The sequence below is a fragment of the Cryptotermes secundus genome, unplaced genomic scaffold, assembly GCF_002891405.2.
Source record: "Cryptotermes secundus unplaced genomic scaffold, Csec_1.0 scaffold825, whole genome shotgun sequence".
NCBI lineage: Eukaryota > Metazoa > Arthropoda > Insecta > Blattodea > Kalotermitidae > Cryptotermes > Cryptotermes secundus.
The window spans coordinates 704,656-726,253 of NW_019738888.1; the positions used below are offsets into that span (position 1 = coordinate 704,656).

The following is a 21,598-nucleotide window of genomic DNA, read 5'->3' on the forward strand; positions in this document are numbered from 1 at the left end:
TTGTTTTGAAGAGTGGACTAGGTGCAGGCATCGATGCCTAGCTTCCCAAGGGGAGTACTCTCAAGGGGATCACAGTGATATTCAGCAATGAGGTATGTAGCATTTTTACCGCGATGAGTTCGCGAACTTTATTGTCAGAGCATGAGTATCCAAGAGAGAGAAATCTTCACTGCATCATGTCTTGCTGTGGAACCATACAATGACTTTATTAATATGAACAGCTACACAATTATCACACCTTTGACATATGTTCTTATTTTTCCTATTGTTCCATCTATTAAAAAATCTTATTTCACTTCATATTTTGACATTTTTTGTCAGAATTTCTAAGTACTTATATTTTTGAAGTTTTTAATATAATTTTCTTGAGTCAATACAGGAAAACTCTTATTGATTAAATTACTAAACTATGTTGTTTTTTTGATCCTATTATTCTCACTCTAGTTTTTAATGTTTCTCAGTGACATTCCATGATGTTTTTGAAATAATGGCATATTAAAATTATACCTCTGAATTTGTACACTGTTTCCTATCAGCAAATAGAACACAAAAGCTTTATCATACACTAATAAGGAAGTTGACTGGAGAGAAAACACAGATAAAACTTAGTATGTGTCCATGTCTCATCACCAGATTGCAAGACAAAATCATACTACAGCATGAATAGCTGTTGCTATGCAACGATCACGAGAAGGAACATGCGCTACTTGGTAAAGCTGGTAAACATGTTAGCAATACCCATGCTATCATTAGGCAACTGCTTGATAAACAGGTTCCCATGGCAAGGAACACACATGTAACAACAGAAGAATAGGGTTATCCAACCTGGTTCTAAGCAACAGTCGAGGCACTGTTGGATCATAACAATGAGAAGAATGTTTTCTATGTGGTCCATGCCAAGATGCTATAAGCAGCACAGTCTGAAGCAATGGGTTAGCCCCAAGTGACTAGATTGCCATTGTACCAGGAGCTACTTATGATAGGGCATGATCTGCTGTACTGAGCCTGGACTGCCAGAGGCCTTGTATTACAACTATTTGTTTAAATCATGCTATAAATCCTACTGCATGATATTAAGAGGAGTAATAGGAGAAGCTGCCGGTCATGGTAGCCGAGCGGTCTAAGGCATGCACTGTCTTTGCTCGCTCAGAAGCCGGGATCATGGGTTCGAATCCCACTCAGGGCATGGATGTTTCGTTTTTCTGTGTTTGTCTACAGGTAGAGGCCTTGCGACGAGCTGATCACTCGCCCAAGGAGTCCTTCCATATGTGTAAGATCGAGAAAAACTGAAGTGAACGGAGTTCATGGAGGTAGGCCTAGGCCCACTGGGGCTGTAGTGCCAAGGAAAAAAAAAATAAGAGAAGCTAAAAGGAAATATTATAATCAGTTAATTACATCAGCCAAGAACAAAATAAAAACTACCTGGAACATTATCAACACTGAAACAGGTAGGATTAACAATCAGAATAAAGAACGTCTACCTCAGACTTTTCAAAACAATAGTAAAAAAATAAATACTGAAGAAGTAGCTCATAGTTTTAATAAATATTTCACATCAATAACGGAAAATCTTAATATTAAGAAAACTAATATTTATACTGCAATGTCATACTTGCATTCCCATTTCCCAAATGGTATTCCAGATCTGAATCTTAATTTAGTTGCAGAAGATGAAATAATTAGTATAATTAGCAAATTAAAATAAAAAACTCTTCAGGGTATGATGGTGTAACAAATAAAATTATAAAACTGTGCAGACAACAAATTAGTAAACCTCTAACTTATGTAATTAATAAGTCACTAACCATGGGTCTATATCCAGAAAGATTAAAATATGCAGTCATTAAGCCAGTATACAAAAAAAGGGGAAAAGGCTGTTATAAGTAACTACAGGCCAATATCTATAGTAACTGGGTTTGCAAAAGTTTTTGAAATAGCAATTTTTAGAAGACTCAATGATCATATCATAGAACATAAAATATTACTTTCAGAGCAGTATGGATTCCAAAAGGCATTATCAACCGAAGATGCAATGTTTAAATTAACCAATGTAATACTTACAGCTTGGAATAGAAAAGAATATGTAACTGGTATATTTTGTGACACAGCCAAGGCCTTTGACGCAATATAGGGGTCAAAGAGTGGAATTAAATTATATAAATAATAAATATTATTCTAACTGGGAAATTGTTGGATGTGGTGAGCCTCAGGGATCAGTGTTGGGACCCTTACTTTTTAATATACATGTAAACGATTTCCCCCTTGAAATAAGTAAAATTTTGGAAGTTATTATGTTTGCAGATGATACAAGTATTCTTTGCACAGCTAAAGACTACTATAATTTAAAAATAAAATTGAATGTTGCTTTTAATCACATGTTTACGTGGTTTCAAAACAATCAATTAGTGTTAAATCTGGATAAAACAAAAATGATAAAATTCACCCCAACAGCAGCCATGAGCTACCCTCTATATACCGTATTTACGCATGTATAGGCCGCACATTTTTTGCCATAAATTCAAGAGGAAAACTGGGGTGCAGCTTATATTCGAAATCACACTTCATTTAAAAAAAATTATATTCATAATTAGTAATACAGGGTGTAATACTCCTGAAATAATATTCCAAGAAAATTATTTTTTCTATAATTTCTGTCTGAAAATTGTGCTGCGGCCTATACACGCACGCGGCCTATACATGCGTAAATACGGTACATTGTTTTTAATGAAAAGCTGAAAGAAGTAGAAACGATAAAATTTCTCGGTTTGCAGCTGGACAATCATCTGGCTTGTAAGGGACATATCGATTTTTTGCTACACAAGTTGAGCACGGTTTGTTTTCTAATGCAAAAATTATCCTATATATTAAATATAAATAGTCTTAAAGGTGTATACTATGTATATTATCATTCAGTGCTGAAATATGGAATAATATATTGGGGAAATACATCAGACAGTCATAAGGTCTTTGTTATACAAAAGAAAATAATAATAATAACGATGGGAGTGGGCCCAACTCATACATGTAGAGATCTATTTAAAAAGCTTGACATACTATCAATTCCATGTGTATATTTGCTTTCATTGATGACATTTGTTGTTAATAATTTGGATAAGTTTCAAACCAATAACTCTGTATATGTGATTGATAGTACCAGAAGGAATGACCACCTTCACATACCTTCAACACATTTATCATCCTATCAGAGAGGGGTGTATTATTCAGGCAGCAAGCTATTTAACACTCTGCCATCAAATATCACAGTTTTAAAAAATGACAGAAAACAATTTAGGTTTGTTTTACAAAATTATTTGCAAAGTAACATATTTTACTCTATTGATGAATTTGTTGAGCATGCAAGGGGCTCAAAAGTTAAGAGTTAATAAACGGTCTGCGTGCGTGAATTATATACTGTTGAGACTTGCTTGTTGTAAGTGTAGTAGTATGTATGATGTCTGTTTTTGTTATGAATTTTAATATTTTATAATGTAACTGTTTAATGATACAGCTTGCCAATGTGTGTGGAATGGCAAGGCGTGAATTTGACAGTGGTTTTTCCATGACCCATGTGTTGTCCTGACAACTTGAGCTATCTGTGAGAGGCCTGATTATATATTTTACTGGAAAAAGGACGAATGATATGTAGTCATCATGAATTTGTAGTATGTAACATGTTTTATATCCAGCCCTACAGGGAGACGATTGGATCCATGAAGTGAAAATAAATGTAAATGTAATGTGTTGTATATACACACACATTTAATAACATGTAAATTGTACGTATTGACAACAGACTTATTACTGCTGACTGTGACTCCAGAAAATTACAGACCCATCCTCTCATCAGAGAGACTGTCCCACAATAACAAGCCTGCAACTGACTGACAGTAACAAAGATCTGATCTTAATACCCAGATGGGCCAGACTGACCGACTGACTGTCAGTTGTAACATAACTTTGACTTTGATGATGGGTTAGTTTTTGGTTAGAGTTGTCAGCAGTTCGGTTGAGTGAAGTAACGTGAAGTAGATGGTTAGTGAGTGAGAAAGTTCAGTTGTCAATTGTCAGTTGGAAGTCAAACTGTTAAGAGAAGAGTAGGAGGTTGGTGTCAAAGGGCTGCCAGCCTGGGACCTAGTTAGTTGAGGGTTACCAGTTGACAAGAGTTCTCCACAGGTTGCTGTGACAAGAGAGTCTGACTACAATCTCCCTCAGTAGAAGCTGTAGCCAGTAAAAAGCTAGTGGAGACTGTAATAGACTGACGACACTAGTCTGTGTGTGTGTCAGTGATCTGTAAAGTGTAGTTCTGAGTGGTGCATACAAGTGGTCAATAAATCTATTATCCAATCCATAACTGATATACATGACAATACTATAAAGATAGCTAATAAGTCCTTCAAAAAGTGGCAAAGTTGCAAATTCTTTGGAAAGATAATTTTATATCAACATTTCATTAACAAAGAAATGAATAACTGATTAAAATAGAGGAGTGCTGCTACCATTTAGTTCAGAATATTTTGTCTTCCCATCTGCTACCTAAAACATAAAAAAAAAGTGAACCTATCCCTGTAACAGGCCATGAAGGCCCATAGGGTTCTCAGACATTGAGGGTCCCACATTATCTAGACAATTGGCTCAAAGATGGCGGTAAAGTTGTCAGTCTTATGCACCGGCCGAGCTTTACTCCCCAGCAACATTATTTAATTAATTCCTGGTACTCATTTATGTTAGAGGATGAGCAGACCCCAGGGCCATAGCGCGACTGGAAGGATTAGGTAAATTGAAAAAATCCAATAACCTTATCAGGAGTTGAACCCGCGACCTTCCTGCTTGTAGCATAGTGCCCCACCTAAAATATACATATTAAAACATTAAAGACCCCATGCAACTGTGTCAGAAAATACACTGGTTAAACCAGTTGTCCCATCTCCTTTAGAACACCAAAACACACAACAGATACAAGGCCAGAAAACAATGTGTTGTAGATGAACATTCCAAGATCAAAGGTGGCATTAAATATCATAAAATAGAAGCAACATCCACATTTATCATCCCTGCATAATCAGGGAAGTTAAATAAATAGCTAAATGCCCCCATAACCTTGTCATGATGACAGATATGAGCTCAGTAAAGTATGATCCACACTCTTTCTCTAAGCTTTCTTCCTAAACGTGCAACTCCTTCCTATGGATAGCACCACAATCCACATTCCCACCCTTACCCCCACCTGATAGTTATATAAAGGGCCCATGGTCCTTTCCCATTGGCTAGAATCATGCCCCCCCTTTCACTCTCTTCGTAAGACCTACATACTGGACCACATATTCACCCTGCAACATACACCCAAAGAACTTCAGATAAAGATGTGGAAAGAAGGAAAGAGGATGAAGAAGAAAGGAAATAATGTGAGCAAACATAACACTTGTATATGTATATGTATATGTATTATAACACCGTGTATATGTGGTGTTAACCACATATACACGGTGCCAAATCCCAGAAGACTGCTTTCTTCATAGTCACCGCCGTGAAAGCCTCAAATCTTAAACATAACACTTCTTTAAACAGTAAGTATTTTTTAGCATGTCCCAATAGTTTTATCTCTAAAAAACATTCAAAAATAATGTTTTACCTTAGCAATGAGATGTTGACAAGATTGTTCTTTTTGTAGTATGTCACTTTTTCTTGAAATTTCAGATTCTCATTTCATACAGACTAATCGTTTGTTCTATTTGCACAGGTTTAGCAATGGAATCATCTTACCGCGTGGACAACATGCTGCTGGTAGCATTTATCAATAAGTTCTCTGGGAAGCGAAGCAAATCCCTTTGTTGGCCAAATTCTTACGAAGTACTTAGTAATCCACCGTAGGCTCTTCCGGTATATGTCGTCAAGACCATATGCTGCAGCAAGTGGTAGGCACTCCAAAACGCCAGCAGCACACATAGTGCATGGCTGAAACAGTACACATACTTTCAACAAAGAGTTCTACAGCCTTCAAGCATAAACATACTTTAATAAATCAATTACTTACTTTGTGGAAAAAATGGCAGTATTTTACTTTAAGTGTGTACATTATGACTTCTTTTAATCCTTCAAGCCCCAGCATATCAGCCAATGTTGCCAGTTCAACAATGCTGATGGTGTCTGGAATGTTGCTTGTTCCACTGTAGATGTGACATAATGCAAAATGGACTGCATTGTAAGAAAAGCTGGGAAAAGTAAGAATCACATGTAATTCATAAATGTTAAACTTTTTATCTTATCAGCAGAGCAACTTGTATAAAGGATTCTCATATACGTTTATTTCTTAACCACTCATTCGCATCTACCTCAAAACTTTTCTGGCTGTAACCACAGTAAACCCCGTTAAACATTTCTTTTGTGGGTAGTGCATTCAAACACTAAACTCATGAAAATCTTAAATGGAGGTAATTTAACACTAAGACTGCTGACCCTGGATCACTGAAATTGAACATGTAGGAAATGAGTGAAAAGATTAAATTAAGCTAGCTAGCTGAAGAAAGTTGTCTTCTGGGTTTAGGCACCGTGTATTCTTCGTTTTGGCCGACGTTTCGGAGGAACTTACATAAGCTAGCTAGCTGTTCAGCTAGCCAAGAAATAGCTCATTTGCTTACAATACATGCACAGGCTGACTGCCACCTCATGTTAAGTCTTGCAGGATGAGATGCAACCTCATTTTTCTGCAGTTCGTGCATACGATGAGAGCCAATTTATGTTAAGGCTTCTGAGGTGAGACACAAATTCATCTTTTTTGCAATTCATGCATACAATGACTGTAAATAAAATCAATACAAAGTCCGTCAAGTGTAACAATGTTTTTTAGGTCACTTCTTTCTCACTCTTGCCTTACATGTTTCGGTTTTAGTAAAACCATCTTCAGAGGCACATGGTACTAACAAGAAAACACTGGCGTTGTTTAACTGTACACAGTATATATGCTGTGTGGGCACTGCTACAAATGTCGATGTGTAAAAGCACAACACTAGCTTGGAGTACTGAATGCACGTACAGAATGCACGTTCAACCTTCGCATTCCATCCGAAGTTGCCCTCGCGTTAAAACATCACTATTAAAATATTTAAAAAATATTTAAAAATATTTAAAAGTTTAAGACTTTTGAAGTAAAATATAAAAATGTTAGGCTGCTTCTTAATTTATCCCGATGTTGGGAGATGTCTTGAGGTTGTATTGGCTTGTAGTTGGATTATTGCTGTGCGTTGTGTGTTGTGTGTACAATTAAAAAAAATGACTGTAAACTTTAAGGAACATTTCTGGGAGCAGATGCAATCATATTTTCCTACAATTCAGGTATACAATCATTGTTCTTTTTATGTTAGATTTCTGGGAGGATATGCAACCTAATTCTTTTGCAATTCATGCACAGGGTAATAATAGTCACCTACATAATAAGTTTATGATTTCACATACAATGGTTATAGGGAACTTGTGTTGCTATTTGGTGTCTTCTGTTGAAATATTCATGAGAATGAGACTGGTTCCTCTACAATACTACTTACCCCTGAAGGGATATGACATTTCCTGCACTTTCAACCCAGCCACCACTCAGCATTGCTGCGAAGTACTGGCAACGGGAGGACAAAATACACTTATGGGCTTTCAATCTCCGCCCTCCAACCTCCACTGTCACATCAGGATTGATTTCTTCAAGAAACATTCTGAGTAAATCTTCACCTAATCTTGAAACTGGGCCACTGCAGCCTGCATATGAAGATGAAGCATCAGTCTCTTCTGTGCTGCCCTCTGTAACAAAACATGTGAATGTCAGATTTGAGATCTCACAGTGGTGACTATGAAGACATCAATCTTCTGGGATATAATACCATATATTCAAACAAAAGTCAACCCTTTTACCAGACTTTAAGCCATTATATCCCATAAGACAGAAAAATTCTTGTGAATGTCACTGACAATACAGTGTTTGAAAAATCTTAAATTCTTCACTTTAGGACAGAATTTAATGCAATCCATTATTCTGCAACAAATAACAATGTATATTCCAAAGATTAAGTTTTAAATTTCCCACTTTTTTTCAGTTCAAAATTGGATATAACACCCTATTACCATGTAACGCAAACAGTTTTAAAATATTATAATGTTGTGGTTTCTTATATGAACAGCATGACATACTCATAGAGCACAAATGTTATTTAACACAAGAATGCACAGAGGTATCCCTGAGGGTGTACTGACCTAGATATATCCAATGCAATATAAACTGAATGAACATCTGCTAGACGGCAGAGCAATAACATATGGTTAAACAATATTTGTGATCATAATACAAAATACCTAAATGATAAAAGTGCTTTACAATAAGTTTCAGGAGAATATGTCAAAGGACTCAGGATCTTTGTATGTACAGTGGAACCTCGCTTAATGAGCATAATTCATTCCAGAATCTTACTCATAATGCGAAACACTTGTTAAGTGAAACAATTTTTCTCATATAAATTAATGTAAAATACAATAATGCATTACATGCCGAAAAAAATACTCAAAAAATTTTATGTATAACGTTTATTCAAAGAAAATTATATATACACTGTTAAGGAGCGTGAATCATCTTCATCTTTTCTTCTATGCAGAATGAACCAACCTGAAATGCAAAATTCGATTTGCAGAAAAAAAAAAATTGAAATAATTGGTTTATTATTTATGATACATTTCTAATTCTTTTTTACTAGAAAGCTGTCTAGAGACATTTGTTTCTGTTGACGCTTCAAATTTGGGTGAAAAAGCGACACAGCATTATCATTAAATAAATTTGTAGCGCGCATAGCCACTGCCTTGCTCCACAGGTACTATCTCAAATCCCTAAAAGACACATTCGACAACGCTCTCCGGCCAAAGCTTCTTCCAAGCAGAAGTGAGGGTTCTCTTGGTAACCCCTTCCCACACCTTTTTGATCATTTTGAGGCAGGCAACGATGTGGAAGTGATATTTCCAAAACTCTCTGAGAGTGAGATTGGTCCCTTCAGTCACCTCAAAACAATGCTTGAAGAGTGCTTTAGTGTACAGCTTCTTAAAGTTAGAAATAACCTGCTGGTCCATAGGCTGGAGTAACGGAGTGGTGTTGGGAGGCAGAAACTGGATCTTGATGAATTTAAATTCTTCAAGAAGGTCATCTTGTAGGTCTGGGGGATGGGCAGGAGCATTGTCCATAACAAGCAAGACATGGAGTGGCAGACTCATCTCAAGCAAATATTTTTTCACAGAAGGACCAAACACTTCATTGATCCAATCAGTAAAAAGGTCACGTGTCACCCAAGCCTTGTTGTTGGACCTCCACATCACATTTAGCCTGCTCTTCTGGACTTTACACTTCTTCAAGGCTCGTGGAGTTTCTGAATGGTAAACAAGCAGCAGTTTAATTTTCAAATCACCACTTGCATTGGCACAAAATAGCAGCGTGAGACGGTCTTTCATTGGCTTATGGCAGGGCAATACATTATCCTCTGCTGTTAAATAGGTTCGCTTTGGCATCTTTTTCCAGAAGAGACCTGTCTCGTCACAATTAAAAACCTGTTGCGGCAGGTAACCCTCAGAAACTATGAGCTTCTTGAAGTCACCAATGAAGTTCTCTGCTGCCTTTGTGTCGGAGCTTGCTGCTTCACAATGCCTTACAACGCTGTGGATACCGGTTCTTCTCTTAAACTTCTTGAACCACCCATGGCTTCCCTTAAATGCTTCTTCTTCGGCCGTTGATGATCCTGGCGTCTTCTTAACGAGGTTGGCAAAAATCACTTTCGCCTTCTCACAAATGATGTTCTCGTTAATAGTGTCGCCTTGCACTTGCTTTTCGTTTATCTGTATGAGGACCAATCTTTCAACATCATTGAGAATACGTAACCGTTGCGTAGATATTCTTGTCACTCCATTTGAAGCATCTATCTCCTTAATCTTGTCGTTGTTCTTGAGGGTAGTGCAAATCGTTGATGTAAATAGATTGTATGTGTGTGCTAGATCAGCCACGCTCACACCTCGTTCTCACTTTTCAATGATTTTACGTTTCATTTCTACGGTTATTTTTATTCTCTTATGGCTGTCTTTTTGCGGATTTTTCTTCGGGGACATTTTTGCAAGGGTTATTAAACTTTGCACAAAAAAAATCACAAATAATGTCTCAACACAAGTCTAGAAAAATGTGTGATCACAAGCGACACTAAGATGCTAGCGGCACGAGTGCTAAACACAGACTGATGTAGCAAGCGCACAATCCAGGACGTTCCCTCTCGTCACTCGTTATGCGAAACGTCGCTCATTAAGTGAGTAATTTTTTTACAATTTGTTTTGCTCATTATGCAAATTACTCGTTAAGTGAGGTTCCACTGTATATTAAACTTGGTCTCTCTCATTAATGGACTGAGGTTGTTTGAAAGCAGGGTGCTAAGGCAATTACATAGGAATATGAGAGGGAGTGACAGGATGCTGGAGAAAAGTGCATAATGAGGAGCTCCATAATTTGTAATATTACCATCAATAAACAGTAGTGGATAAACTGTCTCCTGAAGTATAAAGCAAAAAAGTAAATGAAGTATATTTTATCCAGTTACATATAACATATATACCATTAGGATCTTCAGAAAAGATAAAAAAATATGTGAAAATGTACAACTATACTGACAGCACAGGAACAAATCTCTGAAACCTCAGGCAGAACCAGAATATAAAGGCATGTAATTGAAGATAATACAAATATCAAGTGAATGTACAAAATTTCATTACAACTAGTCTTCAGAGGTACCCTAAGAGAACAAGAACCTTACCAAGTCCTGATGGCCCCATACTGCTCTGCATGCTGCTCAGGTCAGATGTCTCAGAAATCTGCATATCATTATCATCTGCATCTGGCTGAGCATTTGGTGACTTGCTTCTGCCTACATTTGATGGGGATGGCGTGGCAGTCATAGTAGTATGCAAGTGTGGAAATAAACGACTCAGTGACCTGGTGCTGGTGCCACCCCCAATTGACCGTGTCATAAGAAGTTTACTCTCAATCCATGATGTCTCAGGAATACTACGAGTCATCCTATTAGCTGTGGCAAATGAAGGCAGAACATCACTACTCTCAGAGACAGTATTCATGGTTTTGTGTGATTCTTTGTCCAAGTCTGAAAGTTTAACAAAGCTTGTTTCCAAAGATTTGGATTCTGTTTCAAAACACGGACCAATTGACAATACTTCACTTTCTACAGAAGCTTCAACAGTAACACAATTTTCAACAAAACTGTGTCCTCCATCAATGTGTAAAACATCTTCAGCAATTTCTGTTTGATGAAGATCTGAAGGCTCTGAATTATTCTTGCAAACATTATCCTTTTCCTCTTGAGTTTCAATAACAACCTTATGTGTAGGACTGGATACCTTGTCTACCGTTCTGTCTGATTCTCCACTATCTGGATAAGAGATCTGATGTGCTGTTTTATTAGCATCAGCACCATCTGATTCAATGCAACTCTCTGGTAAGAGAGAACTGTTTTCATTTGTCACTTTTACTTCTGAAGTGAAGTCTATCTCTGGAGCTTCTCTGCCACTTTCTGATTTCCCTTCATAGCTCAGGGCACGTTTTGGTAATCGATCATAGCTCTTGGATGACTGCTTACAATGAACTGAACTAGACATCTCTTTAACCTGCAGACCATCTCCAAATTGTGTTAGACTTCCTTGGTTCGGAGATGTAGTTCCTTCATGAAGTGACTGGCTACTACCTCTCACTTTACTTTTCGCTAGAGATGTGGAACTAGATGATCTGCTTTCATCAGAAGGATTACATACATTTCCTCTTTCCACAGACAAACTATGCGCACGTTTATGACACCTTCTGCCATTACCTTTATGTTGGCCATCTCCTTGTTCACCAGTGTGAGGTTCTAAATTCCAAGAATGCCTATTTAAATTTGGTCTCAGACCTAATGGCAAGGCTTTACGCCTTGTTACAGGTGAATCTGCTTCAATGAACATGAAGAACCCTTGTTTTTTGTGTTCTGCCTCATCCTGGGAAGCAGATTCTCCACCTTTAGCATCTGTGTATGTCAGACTACTCTCAGGGGTCTGGCTGGGATCAGAACTGGACACTATTTCTGCCTGCCTTCTAAATCCTAACTTCTTATGAGAAGAAAGCTGTGGCGAAGACACCTTACCTCGGCCTGGATCCACAGAAGATTCTTGTTTAACACTAGTCTCACCAATATCGATGAACATTGAGAACAAGGTATTCTTTTTGTCTGTTGAAACATTTTTCTCATCACCACCACCACTATCCAATAATTTTATATTTTCATTTACTTGGTCATTAACAGACTTTTTATCTAAATTAATAAAAAATCCACAAGAAGCATTTTTTGTTACAGACTCTGGTTCATCTGCTTGAATGTGACTAGCTAACTCACTTCCTTCAGATGGCACAAGTCTTTTTTCAACAGGCTCCTTTTGTTCTTTCAAATCTACAAAAAAACCTACTCCTGAATTTCTTCTCCCAGGAGAGGATTCAGAATCTCTGACACTTACAGTCTCTTTTCTGGGCTTCTTATTTATCTGACAGTCAGTGGCTCTATCTTTCAAATCAACAAAGAAACCCAAAGCAGTGACTTTCACTTCACTCTGTTTGTGATGTGAAGCAACTCTCCCTTCAACATGATGTCCAGTGTTTCCAACCACATCAGCCTTCTTTTGTCTCCTGGGTTCCAGAGGAGGTTTGCAAGTACTGCTGCTGCAATCACTCATGTCCACAATCCATGCGGACTTCACTGAAGAAGCCACACTTGCAGATGACTTCACCTCTACCTTTTCTGGTGCTGGTTCTATCATCACTGGAGCTCCACCAGAAAGAATCGGTGTTGACTCAGTCTTCCTACGTGCCATGATAGGGCTATCCGAGATGGAGCGAGTTTGAGCAACAAAATCTACACTTGAAACACCTCCTGATACAATTGGCGTTGATTCAGTTCGCTTCTGTTTCTTGGGGCTGTCACATGACCGTTTCTCCTCAACCACTATATCACTGCAGGTTAGAGCACCTGATATAACTGGCTTTGTTGAATTATCAAAACTGCTTGAGACTTTCTTCAAGTCACCTTTCTGAGTTCTTTCCCCATCCTGCTCCTTTTCAGATGCATCTACACTGTGCTTACTTTGTGTGTAAGACCTATTTTTTCCATTAGTGTTATCCACAAAGTTTGTTTCTTCTAGGTACTCTGACCCATGATCTACTGTCTCACAAAACTGCTGACTTTTAGATCTCTGCTGTGACAGCATGTTATGACTCATATGTGTGTCAAAGAGACTGTCCAATGGCCTGTCATTATTGAGAGAGTCAAGTACCTGAATGTCACAGTTGGAAAGCACATGAGATGATAATACTAAATGGCTGGGATTAGTTATTAAAGTTTTAGAAAACACTGTTTGCCCTTCATTTTTATTTGATACATATGATCCTGTCTCTGTAAGTGATGTATCAGGTATGATTACTGGAAGGGACTGTTGATGAGCCTCAGCTTCATTTAAATCCCCATCTTTTGATGTTGCCATCAGCAGACTTTGAACATCTCGAAAGCCTTCACTCCCTGTACGATGTCCTGAAAATTGTGGAATGCAGCTCTGAAACAGCAGGTTTCCTTGTCGACGCTCATACTCCTGTCTTAACAGCGCCAATCTGTCATCATCTGGATCCAGTTCAAAAGTGTTCCTGCGTATAAGGCTTGGGCGGCGAGGTTCAGTTTCCCCTTCTTTGTCTTCACCCAACTGACCAGATCCAGGTTCTGTCTCATCAATTTGTTTGCTATTAGATACTGCAGATGGAATCACACCTGTTGAACCTTCCTCTGATGGTGTACTATTACTGTTTTCTTTCAAGCTTCCTCCTGCCAGAAGTACTTCAGTGCCCTTAATTTCTGGCTTATCAGACTCAGAAGATATGTATACTGGCAATGACTGGCTTTCTCTTTTACTTACAGCTTCTGAACTGGATGGATCAACATGTTTCAACACCCCATGAAGTTTCCTAGCATTTTCTTGTGGTTCCAAACGTTCAATCATTTTTATTTCCTTTTGAAACTCTGCAAGGATATCCTGTCCACTTGACATCTGTAAGTCATGCTTGCCAGTCCCAGATCTAACAGCAGTAAACTTATTCATGATAGGCTCCTCATTTACTGTCTGATAATTACTTTCAGTCACAGGCTCCAAATTATTCACAATTATATTTTCATCTGTTATTGTTAGGTGTGAAGACAGAAATGGAACTACATCATCACAAAATGTCTCTGTATGAGCTTGAACAGGCAATGTGTCAGTACTTGTGTACTTTGCTTTGATATTTAAACAGTCTGTTATGCCTTTAGTAACAATATCACATGTGGATGAAGTGCTTTCTTCACACGGTGATGCTGCACTGGAAGGCTTCTGCAGAACATCCAGTTCTGAAGTGTCAATTTCATTAGTTACTTTATCTTGTTGCTCAGATGCACCCGAAGGGGGTGGAAGCAACATGTCACTGTCATCTGCCAAGTCTGCAGCATTGATGAAATAGTTGTTCTGATTACTCAGCCTCCAGGTATGTGCATCCTCAGAGATAAGTGTAAGTGATTCAATGAGTTTATCTGAGGAATAGTTATGCTGAACTGAAACTGCCTGTACTACAGATTCAGGGCCTGATCGTGAAGAACCTCTTATATTGTCTTCAGACTGAGAGGAAACATAATTGATATTCTGTGATGGAACATTTTCTGGTGATATATGTAGATCTTTACTGTAAGCACATACACCATTTTTACTCTCATCTGATAGTTTATCTTCTGAATGATGAACTTTTTCTTCAACATGGTGCACATCAAGTTGTGAGTCAGTTTCCATTTTTGATACATCTTCAGTTTGTGCTTCATCAGAATATGAAAACACAAATTCATCTGAACTTGTTTTTGTCCTTACTGAATATTTTTCTTTGCCACACGACTCTCTCAAAGTTTCACCAGTACCTTCCAATGGCACTTCACAGCCCGTCATGCAATCCAGTTCTGTGACATGTGTGTCATGTGAATGTGTGGCAGGAAAGGTACTATCCCATGTGCCTGCATCAGATGATACAGAAGAAGAAGTTGACGACTTCACAGGCTTTCGGAGCAGAACTTCAATATCTCCATCATGTGGCATGTCCTCGCCAATGGCTGCTTCAGTGAGGTCAACCCCTGAAGTTTCTGAGACTGTGTGTTCACGTGGACTACTAAGACCACCACCCAGCATACAGCCTGCTGAACTGGTATCTATGCCAGAATCTGGACCACCGCCACTTGCATCCATCTCTGGGCTGCAAGGAAAATTCAGTAAATCTTCAGCAGTAAGGTTCTTCTGTTTGCAACATTCTAATTCACAATCCATTCCATCCCCTGGGCTCTCCATAAACTCTTCTTCTTCTTCAGGGATGTCATTGTTGCTAGTACTGTTATTTGACTCAACACAATCTGACTTCTCCAAAACTCCAACTATATTCTTTGATGAATCCTTTTCCTCCTCTTCCTGAATAGTGTTCTCCCTGCTTTCAAACTTATCAACTAAATACTTGTCCTTTTTCTGATAATTTATTTTCAACAAGTTATCATTGCTTTGATCTTTGTGAACAGACTGACTGGAGTTTGAACTTGTAAAATTTTCCTTATTACAAAGTGAAGGTTCTAGTTTGGATTCCAGCAAATCCTTTCCTTCTTTATTATGTCGAGCATATGTTATATCACAACTGCGCTTATATTTTTTGGTGTACTGACTAGAAGTGAAGGGCAGGGATGTTGGTTTACTGATTTTCTTCACGAAGCTTTTCTTTTCCTCCTTTGATCTGATGGAATGAAAGGATTTCAAAAGTTCGTCCTGTTCAGCTAATTCTTTTTCTAATACATTGCCTGCATCAAGTGACTTACTGCAATTACTTTCCTCAATAAAAGTTTCGTCTACAGGCACAATTGTATAATAAGACTGATTTGTCTTCTGAAGATTAATAAGTGTCTCTGCAGACTCACTTTCAGTATTATCTGAACTAAGTTTCTGTATCACATTAAAGTGGTGATAAATTTCTGATGGCGAAGAATTTGGTGTTAGATAGACATCTGATTCAGGACTTAGTCCAGAGTCACCACTAACTTTGGCAGGGTTATGTAACTCTCCAAGATACTGTACTGCATCCTCTTCACCAACAACAGCACATTTTGTGTACAGACTCCTACAATCATCAGAGAAAACAGTTTCACAATCATAAAATTTTCCCCAGTAATAGGCAACGTTAAATAATAATGTAAGTTCACTCAATACCTGCAAACAGACCTCAAGCAGCCTTTCATTAAAAAAGAAATATATTCTAAGTGCTACACGCTATTTTCTGGAATAAAATACAGTTTTCATTCAGAGAGACTCCAGATGATCAGCATATGCCACATTAATCCCTAAAATACATAAGTTTCTTAATTCAATTAGGACCAGCTACCTTGTTTCCCATCCTACTTATTTTTCCTGCAGAGCATTTTACACTACAAAAAATTATGGGGGGAGGGATAACATTTTATTTGCATGCCTGAAAGACTTGTATGTGTAGGTATGCCCATCTCACAATACTGCTGGGCTAGTTCCTCAGTAAATCAAAGATTTATTAGCGGATTCTTACATTATTAACTGCCAAAGTTCTAAAATGCTAAATGAAACTGGAAGATGCTGACAATGATAAACAGTGAGCAAGAATATTATTCTGCAATTTGCATGCATAGACTGAAAAGAGCCATGAAAGATCTCACTCAGATAAGGTGGTAACCTGAACAAGATCTGAACCATATATCTACCAAATTCAAGTGCAGAACAATGTTGCTAGACCAAACTGCTCTGTAACACAATGCTGGAGGTTATTTACAAAGATGGTGGTTGCGACACACTTATTAAATTATCTTAGCATCTGGTTAGCGTAAGTCAGAAATTAAACTTTTGAATTCTGTGTATTTCTTAGCTCACTGTTTCATCAAAGATGTCAAAAACATACAAATACTTCCTAAAATAAGGTAAAGCTATCCCTGTAACAGGCTGTGAAGGTCCATAGGGTTGTGAGACACTGAGGCTCCCATATTTTCTAGACAATCGGCTCACACGTGGCAGCAAGGTTGTCAGCCTTATGTGCCAGCCACCCTGTACCCCCAGAAGGATTCCTAGTACTAATTTCTGTTACAGAATGAGTTGACCCCAGGGCCATAGTGTGGCTGGAAGGATTAGGTCAACTGAAAAATCCAATAACCTCATCAGGAACTGAACCTGCGACCTTCCAGCTTGTAGCATAGTGACTCAACCAACTACACTACCACATGGCTCCACAAATACTTCCTTTGTCTGTCAAAAAAATTTTAAAGACCTGCATAATTTACAGACAAAGATATTCACATTCTGTATATTTCTACATAACACAGTTTAAAGGTTTTAGGCCTCTTAAAAACTGCATGTCTAGAGGCAACAAAGCATTATCTCTCACATTTTAGTTTTTATATCAGTAATTAATAATATATCAATACCAAGTGTGTTCCATTATGTGAACTTAGTAACTTCTCCAAATGAGTTGCTGAAATTTTGTATCAATACTGAATTTTGTTAAAAATAAAATAAAAAATTGATGTAAAGATACAATATGATCATGAACAACAAAGTTTCAAAGCACATTTCATGAGAAAATGAGTAAAATAAGAAACAAAATGCCTCACATGCAAAGCCATCAGTTTTCATGTTATTCTTACAAGTTTCTCAGAAGTTGTATTTCCCACTCTATGCAAATTAGTATTATGTAAGAAGTCTATCTTTAAATTTTAATACAAAATAGGAACTGATGCTAAGTCTGTGCTGAATGATACCACTAGGACTCAACAGATTAAACACAAAGTGTATATGAATAATCTTTCTGTTCTCTTTATTCAGAAGTTTAAAGTTAACTGAACTGTAAGAGTTATTCATAACTGCCAATAAATGAAGCACATTGAATCAGAATTTATAAATGAAATTAAATAATTGTACTGGCAAGACTGGAATTACATTACCTCCAAGGGTAACAGTTTTACTGCTAGGACTTCACTGGGAATAGCGTACACCAAATCAAGACGAGGCTGGTGTTAAAATATAAAAATATTTAACATACTGTATACTCTATCCTTACATTAAAGGAATAAAAAATAAAAAAATTGTTGTTGCTGTCTGACTCCATACTGTTATCTAGGCTTCTTCTGCCCTTTAAGCTAATTTGTAAACAACTGTTTCTAAGTCTTACCTTATAAATTTTTTTATATAATCCACAGAAGCATTGCCAAGAAATACAGAATGTGGTGTAGGATGTTTGGAGCAGAGTTTTGCGAAGAATCTAGCAGCTCTAACTTGCAATATACTGCAGTGGGTTTGAATTGACGTGGAATTGAACACAAGCTCCAAGTCACAGTATAAGGAATTAGTGTAGATTCTGTGAGACATGGAAAATATTATTATAGTATCGTTTCAAAAAATGAAACTGACAAGCCACACAAGCAATTTGTATTTAAAAAGACACATGAATCAACAAATTCTTATGGATAATTGAATCAATTCTGTTTACACCAAGTCAGACATCTGTGGAACAAATCTCAGCTACTGAGAAAGAAAAACAGGGAGAATAAGGAAAACATAGTTGTGTGTGTAACTGACTATACTATATTGATTATTCATAACTGTGAATGCATTAAGCAAATCAAAAAATTTAAAAACTCGACTTTAAATGTTGGATCTGAGGTTCTTACAGTGGTGATTATAAAGAGCACTGCCTTCTGCATTGTGATGCCACATAGTTTGAGAAAGCCTGAAGTTTCAGAAGAATAAGTCACCTCCAACTTCAGATCAAGGAGTATGCCTATCAATAAACCAGCAAGAAGTGGGTGCCTGCTGATTTCTTGCTTGGTACTCTCTGACCCTGAACATGGAAGAGATATGTTCCTCTGAAACAGACAGACTTTCTCTGAACTACATAATGTTATCTTCGAGAAAACTTTACTCTTTAGCTTTAAATACCATATTCCTTCACACCAAGAATAACTGTTAGATCATCACCACTTACTTTCTAGATCATTGTTGGCAACAGTGGGGGGCACCATATGATGGCCAGGTTAACATTAAGGTAGGGGAGACTGACCTTTTATAACAATTAAGAGATGGAAAGATTATAGCAATCAAACAGTTACATGTTAAAAGAATGAATATGAATGGAATACAGAGAGGAGATCTGGAATTACAAGTGGAAGGCAAAAGATGACAGGACAAACCAGACTGAGATGGATTACCCAAACAGTCAACAGTAATAAGTATAGGAAAGGTACAAATGAAGGATGAGCACAAAGAAAAGTGCGTGATAACAGACATCTGGAGGCTCTTTTATTCAATGTAACAAAATCTTGAAGAACACACACAATTAAAATATTTTAAATATGATCTGTCCCTTCCACTCTGCTAAAGCTAATATACTTAAAACAACGTTTTAAGTACATATTACTTAAGCAGTATACCATGAAGATAAAAGGGCCCCCGGTAGCGTAGTTGGTTGAGGCACTATGCTATAAGCTGGAAGGTCACGGGGAGTAAAGCGTGGCTGGCACGAAAGGCTGACAACCTTACCGCCATCTTTGAGCCGACTGTCTAGGTAATGTGGGACCCTCAATGTCTCACAACCCTATGGGCCTTCATGGCCTGTTACAGGGATAGCTTCACTTTCTTTTTATCATTAAGACAATGGGGGGAGTGGAGGTACAGCTCCACCATTCTTGACCTCAGCACAAGATCGAGATAAGTGGTCAGCTTCACCCCTCAGTCACTTTCCACATGGGAAAAGAGCACCCAGTCCCTACTGACTAGGAGGCTGGTTGAGCTCCAGAGCTGGTATGAATGTTATGGAGAAGAGAAAACCCTCTTATCTTTCAGGAATCAAACCCTATCAATCCATCCTGTAACGTGTCACTATACTGACTGAGCCATCCCAGCTCCTCACATTCACATGTATGTGCAGGTGCTTTCTTTTATTTAGAAATGTGACAGACTCTAATTTGGACATAAAGAATGCAGTAGGAAGAAGATACGTAAAAGATTTGCACATTCTATAGTTTCTTCTTCAATACAGTATTAAAATCCAGAGTATCTGAACCTACTTCATGAATACTGAAAACAGGTATCTTTAAGCATGTTGCAGTACAACACATCCATGCGTCAAATACAAGGTGGTTCAAATAAGCCCGGGACTGATTTGTGTGTAAACAAGCTGCACTGTGCAGCTGCTGTGCGACCTCAAGAGAGCGAAGCCACAACCTCCGCCCTAACTTCTGTTCGGGTTAGAACCTGTTCAGTCCTGTCTGGGAGTTGCTAGAGTGATGAGCTAACAGAAGGTACTGCGTAGTGTGGAACAACGCATTGTGATCAAATTCCTCATTGGAGAAAATGTCCCGTCAGCTGAAATTCACCACAGACTCCAACAACAGTATGGGGAAGAGCGTCTCTCATGGACCCGTGTCTTTGAGTGGTGTAAGTGCTTCAGAGAGGGCAGAGAGCGCGTGGAGAATGAACAGCATGATCGTCGGCCGCAAACATCCATCACTGAGCCAAACATTGATTGTGCAGATGCCCTTATTCATGAGAATAGGCGCATCACTATTAAGGAACTTGGAGCAGTTCTGTCCATCAGTGTTGGTAGTGTAGAATACATCATGAAATAACACCTGCACTATCGCAAGGTGAATGCACGGTGGGTACCATGAGCTTTGACGGACGTGAACAAAATGGTGTGCGTGCAAGCTGCCAGTCGTCTCCTACAGCAGTTTGAAGATGAAGGTGATACATTTTTGAAGTCTACAGTGACCACCGATGAAACATGGGTGCACTACTTCATTCCTGAGTCCCAGCAGTCATCACGTGAGTGGCGGCATACCAGTTCTCCCAAACCCAAGAGCGCGTGGAGGAGCCGTTCAGCAGGAAAAGTGTTGGCAACGTTCTTCTGGGACTGGCAGGGGGTTATCCATGTAGACCTTCTAACAGATGCCAGAACAGTCAATGCAGCTTATTACTCAGACCTCCTGGCAACAGATGTGAAGGAAAAGCTCTGAACCAAGCAGAAGACAGGTGGAAAGTGGGTAGCCTTCCTTCAAGACAATGAACGCCCCCATACGGTCAAAACAACAATGGAAACCCTCTGGAAATTGAAATGGAACTTTCTGACACATCTGCCGTACAGTCCCGATTTGGCCCCAAGTGATTTCTACCTGTTCGGAAGGCTCAAATCAGACTTGCAAGGCATGTAGTTTGTGGACGACGCTGTCATCCAGGCTGTTCGGGAGTGGATATGCCACCAACCACAAGGCTTTTCGAAAAGAGCATCAGGATGCTTCTGGAACGTTGGAAAAAATGTGTTGACTCCAGAGGAGAGTACGTTGAAGGCTGACATGTGCAAGTAAGTGTTTGGCAATTATGTTAAAACAAAATCAGTCCTGGTCATTTGTGAACCACCTTGTACAAAAAGAATAACCAAATCACATAATGCATATTCTGA

General features: G+C 38.4%; 1 protein-coding gene across 2 annotated transcripts in view; it reads right to left on the bottom strand.

Moving 5' to 3' along the window:
• The window catches only part of LOC111871289, a 41,469-nt gene that overhangs the window by 13,159 nt on the left and 6,712 nt on the right, over nucleotides 1–21,598 (bottom strand). For both annotated transcript variants that reach the window (XM_023864293.2, XM_033754189.1), the window contains exons 3-7: nucleotides 18,314–18,499; nucleotides 10,809–16,246; nucleotides 7,539–7,782; nucleotides 6,032–6,209; nucleotides 5,761–5,952 (exon numbers count right to left, since the gene is read on the bottom strand). In XM_023864293.2, coding sequence (XP_023720061.1) covers nucleotides 5,761–5,952; nucleotides 6,032–6,209; nucleotides 7,539–7,782; nucleotides 10,809–16,246; nucleotides 18,314–18,499 — 6,238 coding nt within the window. The remainder of the gene's footprint in view (nucleotides 1–5,760; nucleotides 5,953–6,031; nucleotides 6,210–7,538; nucleotides 7,783–10,808; nucleotides 16,247–18,313; nucleotides 18,500–21,598) is intronic.